This window comes from Sinocyclocheilus rhinocerous, unplaced genomic scaffold (assembly GCF_001515625.1).
Source record: "Sinocyclocheilus rhinocerous isolate Xijiao unplaced genomic scaffold, SAMN03320098_v1.1 scaffold2216, whole genome shotgun sequence".
Lineage (NCBI taxonomy): Eukaryota > Metazoa > Chordata > Actinopteri > Cypriniformes > Cyprinidae > Sinocyclocheilus > Sinocyclocheilus rhinocerous.
Window position 1 is genome coordinate 10,702 of NW_015641008.1, and position 6,752 is coordinate 17,453.

Genomic DNA, 6,752 nt, shown 5'->3' on the forward strand with positions numbered 1-6,752 from the left:
ATGCTTTTTTGATCCAAATGTGTTCAGGCAAAATATCCTGATGCAAGCAGTGATTTTTAATGGTCATGTTCATTTACATGGATAATCTTTCCATGCATCACTACATATGTCCCCATACATATGTCCACATTCACTTGTATCACTTTCATTGAATGCAAAGGAACAGCTTTTGAAATTATGCTAAATATCACATTTTGCATTCCACAAAAGAAAAGTCATTGGAACAACATGACAGTGAGTACATGACATAATTTTAATTTTTTGTGCCATTTTAGGTTCCAATTAACATGAAGAATATGATACTTTATAGGCTAAACAAGGATTTCCACTAATACAGGAAACACTTCAAAGTTACTCTTCCAGTGGACTGAAGAAAGAAATAGTTTGAGATAAAGTATTATACTTACGGCACCCACCTAACACAGTCAAATCTACAGAGTACAGGCCAGTCAATCTGGAATTTTGGGGTGTATTGGCTTCAATGCTCAGTTGAAATGTGTAGTTCCCTGAGGAAGTGTAGTGGCATTCCACAAAAGGCTCTGGGCCTTTACGCATTTCCCTAAAAAAACAATGTCAACTGTAAAGAACAGCTTTAAGACAAACATTTAGTTGATTGAAATTGATGTATTTATTCGCATAACAATCACCCATTGCCTAAGTCCCATGTGTATGTGAAAGTGACAGAGTGCAGGGTATGTCTCGGGTCAAAGTGCTCAAATGAAACCAGGGTGGGTATGTAAGATGCCAACTTCCCACTATCCCGCAAGTATGTTGAATTATCTTCCATTTGACGGAAAATAATCCTTCCTTTGACATTTCCTATAGTGAAATAGAAACAATGTAACCACTAAGTAACCAACCAAGTCAAAAGACAAAAGAGGACTAGACAGCTTACCAGATAACTGATGGGACAACCCGTCGGGTATCCCAAAAGTAAGAGAGGAAATCAGTGAGAGAACGAGAACACTCCAGATCCTGATGGAAATCAATATGCAGCTTGAAATATAAACATTCAACATGAATATAAAAGCTCAAGACTAAAGGATTAGTCATAATAGAAAAACATATGTTTATATCTATTAATTAGAACTATACATACCCGTTCATGTGGACTCGTCAGAATTGATTTCTAAATGTGTACAGACGACAGCTTGTGACTTGTGAAAGTATGACTGAGTCAAGCTTTTATGTCTTTCATGCTGTTTTGTAAAGGCTTGAAATCATATCGACGTGTTGAATCCTTATGCTCATCTGAATAATGATGTGTGCTGTGATGCCGAAGAAAACAATTCATGCAGAAACGTGACTAATTCACAAGATCATTCCTTTACAGATTTCTGGATAGATTTTAGAGGATGCAAAAGTCTCTACATATTATTCCCAAGCTTATAAAATACGTGGACTAGTGCTAGTAGTCACTTTTTGCTACAGTATGAATTTACTAACTAACTATAGTACAAAACAACTAAACAAACGGCCACAAAGTGGCGCTTTAATGTAAAGCGTGAAATGTTTATCAGCTGAATAATCTACCTCATGATTTTGATATCAATCTTCGATATACACATCACTCTCACTATCATGCTAGGCTACCAGTTTCAGTCCACAAGTACACAAAATTATCTTATAATTACTCAGAGAGAAATGGACATTTAAATTTTAGAGTATTTTCAATATTTTTCTGCATGTACACTCTTAAAAATAAAGGTGCTTTAAAAAGGTTCTTCAAGCGATGCCATAGAAGAACCATTTTTGGTTCCACAAAGAACCATTCAATCAAAAGTTCTTTAAAGAACCATCTCTTTCTTACCTTTTTATAATCTGAAGAACCTTCTTTCGCCACAAAGAACCTTTTGTGAAACAGAAAGGTTCTTCAGATGTTAAAGGTTCTTTATGGAACCAATTAGACAAAAAGGTTCTTCTATGGCATCGTGAAGCACCTTTATTTTTAAGAGTGTAGCCTACGTTAAACAACCTGACTTTATTATAGTGTGTAACATAATAACGGTAGATTTACTTTTACTTTACTTTTAGACATTTAGCAGACGCTTTTATCCAAAGCGACTTACAAATAAGAAAAAGCAATTAAAACTAAAACCTAAAACTCTATAAATATTATATATATACACATTTAAGAAAATAAAAGTAAGAAATGGTTATAAAAAAAAACTGAAACAGAAGTGAAACAAGTAGTAGCAAAGAGGAGAAATAAAAAGCTATACTTACCAGGTGTCCCTGCTCGGTGGAGTCGCACGGTAGAGTCGGTGGTCTTTACACTCTTCGGTCTGCACACGACCGCTTCCGCGGTAAACTAAGCTTCTTTTTTATTCGTTTAACAACACTCAAATTGAATTCAGCTGGACACACTTTCCTGTTTATCACAACAAATGGCCAAGCAAAGCGCACGACACTGACAAGGTACGCGATACAGTACGAGACCAAACGCGATTTCAGCATGTCTCCACGCTTATTTTTTTCACGTAAAAAAAAAATATTTCTTTTCTTTTCTTTCTTTTATTTTTCGCTTTTGACAATGAATTAGCTAACAAAATAAAAATAAATTAAATTCAAGACCATTGTTTTATTTACTGTCATAAGATCAAATAATATTTTTTTTTAGTGTAAGGGCAATTAACATATTCACAGTGCACAATACACCAGGTTCAACCCAGATATCTTTAACAATATAACAAAAAAATAGTTTTTAATCATCATTACACTAAACTAAAAATATATTTAACAGTGCAGGGGAAACAATAAAAGAGAAGAGAAAGAAATGGCTTAATTTCTGTTTGGCCGTAGAAAGCGGTGACGTCACGGATTCCACCTTTCCAAGTGTGGCATGAGGTCGCGCGGAAAGGTTTCCTCCTTCAGTGCATCAGTGCAGTATCGTGTTCTTCTCGAGAGCGCTAGAGCGCTCGGTTCTCTGACGCTTCACACACGTTAACAGGTGGGACGAAAACACTGCTTTACGATTTGAACGGGGAAAGTTGCATTGTCACCAAGGACGTTTGGAGAATACCTGCAAAAATGTCTCGAATCCCGGAGGACGTGAACAAACTCACCGAGAGCACATACAAGGTAATGTAGGTTTAAACTGCGTTTATCTTCTTGGTCATTGACTAAGCCAACCGCGTGTGTATGTATATAATTTGTCATTGACAAATTAAGCCCAGTACATGCAGACTCGTGAAAGATGTGTTGGTTTGTTTAATAATGAAGTGTTATTTTATGGCACTCGTATGTTTTGTCATTAAGGTGCCTGTAAGTTGTGCAATAGAGGCATGAGTGCATTTTAAAGTGCTTCAGTTGGGTTTCTGGGTTGAGTTAAGGAACCAGTTTGTGCTGAACTGTTTCTGTTATTGCATACCTGTTCATTGTTTTGCCAAGGGTGTGTTCTTGGGAACTAGCGAGGAACTGCCCAGAATTACATTACAGAAGGGCATTTCAATAGAGACACAAAGGGCCACAGGACTTTGATCTCATAGGCAATATAATTAGAATTATAAGTCAATGATTAAGCAAGGGTATTTTTAGCTACAGTAGAGGTATTTTTAGAAAGTGTGTTGTACATTTTTTTTCATGGACAATAACATGTGATTTACCTATAATGGGGAAAATATGTGCACTTTTAAAATGTAGAAACAGAGACAGTTCAAAAATTAAAATGACGTCATTTACTTATCATCATATTTCCAAAGCTGGAGGATATTTTGAAGAATGTTTTAAGTGTTGTCCATTCAGTGGAAGTCGATGGGGTCCAAAACAACATTGGATACCACTGACTTGATTGTATAGACAAAAAACTAAAGCATTATAGAAAATATCTTCCCGGGGTAGGTGCATTCATCTGAGTCAGTTTCGAAGTTTCATTCAGCAGCAGTAAGCTGCTCTCCCTGTAACTTAGAATTATGAGCTTTGTTTCCTGCTCTTCCAGAATGTGATGGAACAGTTTAACCCAGGACTGCGGAATCTGGTTAACCTGGGGAAGAGCTACGAGAAAGCAGTGATGGGTAATCAAATCAGTTCATTTACAAAAGATTAAATATACATAACCCTACATTGTTGCATAAAATGTCCCATAAAAGCTCAATAAACCTAAAACTCTGACAAAAAAAAAAGAACAATATTTCTCTCAAAATATCTGGAATACAAGCAGTCTGGCTACCAGTTCCTGTTAATCAATATGAGTTATTCACTCTCTCATAGCAATGACCTTTGCTGGAAAGGTATATTTCGATGCAGTCTCAAAGATTGGGGAAAATGCTGCCGTATCGCCTGTTTCTAGGGAGCTGGGTGAGTATTACTCTCTAAACCATTGCCCAGAGGTCCTAATCTGGCCTTCGCTGATATAGATGTGCTCTGTGCAAAGCGTGGCTTAACATTTCTTAGCAGATGATTCATTGTACACAACATGTCTTGGAATATGCTGTGCCAGTTATTTCCTCATTTTCTCAAATAGAGTTCCACATTTGCATCTGCTTAAAGCCCCAGACAGGTTTGGTTCTTGTTGACTTTTTGTGACTCAGCATCAGTTTGATTCATATCGTCTGGAAATAATGACCATGCTTTACTGTGATTTATAAACCGCCATCTGTTTCATGGCAACATTTCATACTCGCCACCGCAGATCCGGTGAAAGAAAATTATACCTTTTTTTTTTTGTGCAAATTACAAAGATTAATGGCTTAGTCTTCACATTAATCTGTTAATTTACCCAAAAGTGGTACACATCGTTCTTAGTACAAATACATTTTACTTACTGTAATTGAGCTTTTGCTTTCCAGTGAAGTGTTCTTTTGTGATTTACTGAGCTTCACTGGCTTTATCGTTCCTAGTTTTTCCTGGAATCCCTTTCAGACAGCTCGAATGACCACCAGACAGTGTGGATTGATTCTCTCACATGTTTTGCACAGACCGCCAGCAAACACACAAAGTAAACAGTGACTCTGTGAGACTTTGTCTACAAAACTTCCCACCTCTGATCCCATTGAGAAAAGCATCACAGCTCGAATGTTCCAGTGGAACATGCAAATTCAGTGCAAGTGCTTGCCATCGATATTCACATTTAGTTTAGTCATAAGACCATGCATCATATCACCATCTTATGCTGTACCTTTCTAATGCTGTAGTGATTACTGGTGCAAACCTTATCTGCAAATTTTCATGACCTCTAAGAGTATTATGACAACGTATTCTGTATATAAGGAATGCATAGCTTATGATTGCTTGTGACACTTGATTGACACAAGGTCTTGATTAAGTGAGCATTGTGTCAACATCAACACACCTGAAAGAAAGTTCTGGAAGAGTTACAAATAAATGTTGGTTAACACAATTTGAACTTAGTAGTAATTAATATGAACTGCAGACTGCATGTCTGGGCCAAATGTCTCATCAAATGATACTACATAATGAATTACCATTGTAACTCTCCATTTAGTTCTTAAAGTGATTTCTCTAGGGACTTTAAACATTCAGTTGGAGATGTATGACTGGAATGTAAGAAGTGCTCAGTTTAGTCACCACCCTTTTTCCTTTGCTGACACGCTCTTCTAAAATTAAGACCACGAACATTCACATGTACGTGTACTTTTGTTATTTTAACGAAACAAGTTCCTTAATGTCAAGGTGTTTGACATCTCATGGTGGAATTGCTTTTGACAGACATATCTTACAGCACAAACAGCAACCAGAATGTGGTTGGTAGGAACATGGCGAATTTCTCAGTTTCTCAGTTTGGTTTAGGTGCTTGATGATGTGAAGGGAACAATGTCCTTTGTTGGGAATGTGGCTGTTTATCATCCCATTAGAGCATTTTACAGGTGAATTTTTTATTTTAATTTTTGTAGATGTTTACTGTGGTTGGCACTTGGCAGTAGAGCACCGCTGACACATTAATGCTTTTTAAACTCCTTCAGCCTTCTCAGCAATCATTAAGGCAAGAATTGTATTACTCTTTCCTTGTTATTTATAGTTTTCACTGAATGGCTCTAAGTAGTTTTCATCTAAACCCTAGGAAAGCACTTTGACATTAGAAGACAACAAACACAACCAGTTGCCCATAAAGTAGATGTTAATTAAAGTTGCGATGTAAAAAATAGCGATAGATCTTTTCTTTCATACTATTGGTCTTGGTTCAGTCTACCAGTTGTTAATTGAACCAATTACAAGTTAAAAAAGAAAAAAGAAACATAAGCATGGATGAATCATTCGCAGTGAGATCTAACATAAATTTAGAAAATAGATAGGGTAAGTTTCCTCGTGTTAAAAGCACAAGACCCAAATATTACCAGGTAATGCATTTGAAATGGTAACATTTGTTAAACTTTATTCGTAGAATGTGTGAATGTGTTGAATTTAAAGCCAACATAAAATCAAAATTGACCTTATTTATTTTATTAATGCATAAAAGTGCTCTTATTGTGGTCAAATCATCAGTGCACATGATTTCATAGAAAAACAAATCCTTGAACTTGTAGTCTTAAAGCAAAATGTTATTATTTGCTATTCCAGTTTGAAACAACTTTTCTTTTCTGCTGATGTCACTTTGCCTGTGTAGGTTTTTGGGTAATGTTAAAGGGGTCATAGGATGCTACATGCACATTTACAAGTTGTTTGAACTGAACTCATTTACTCCCGACATCTGAGCCGGTGAACTCGCAGTGAATTACCTTGTTTCTGAAGGGAATGCGCCCCCGATCTACATAAATGCGTCTATGTTTGCGCGAATCATTCATGATCCAGCCTCA

At 36.5% G+C, this 6,752-nt stretch overlaps 1 protein-coding gene across 1 annotated transcript in view; it reads left to right on the forward strand.

Annotated features, from left to right (window-relative positions):
* Positions 1 to 2,825: 2,825 nt before the first annotated feature.
* The window catches only part of LOC107753443 (brain-specific angiogenesis inhibitor 1-associated protein 2-like protein 1), a 14,657-nt gene continuing 10,730 nt past the window's right edge, over positions 2,826 to 6,752 (forward strand). The window contains exons 1-3 of the mRNA XM_016569586.1: positions 2,826 to 3,081; positions 3,938 to 4,013; positions 4,210 to 4,296. Coding sequence (XP_016425072.1) covers positions 3,031 to 3,081; positions 3,938 to 4,013; positions 4,210 to 4,296 — 214 coding nt within the window. The 5' untranslated portion in view covers positions 2,826 to 3,030. The remainder of the gene's footprint in view (positions 3,082 to 3,937; positions 4,014 to 4,209; positions 4,297 to 6,752) is intronic.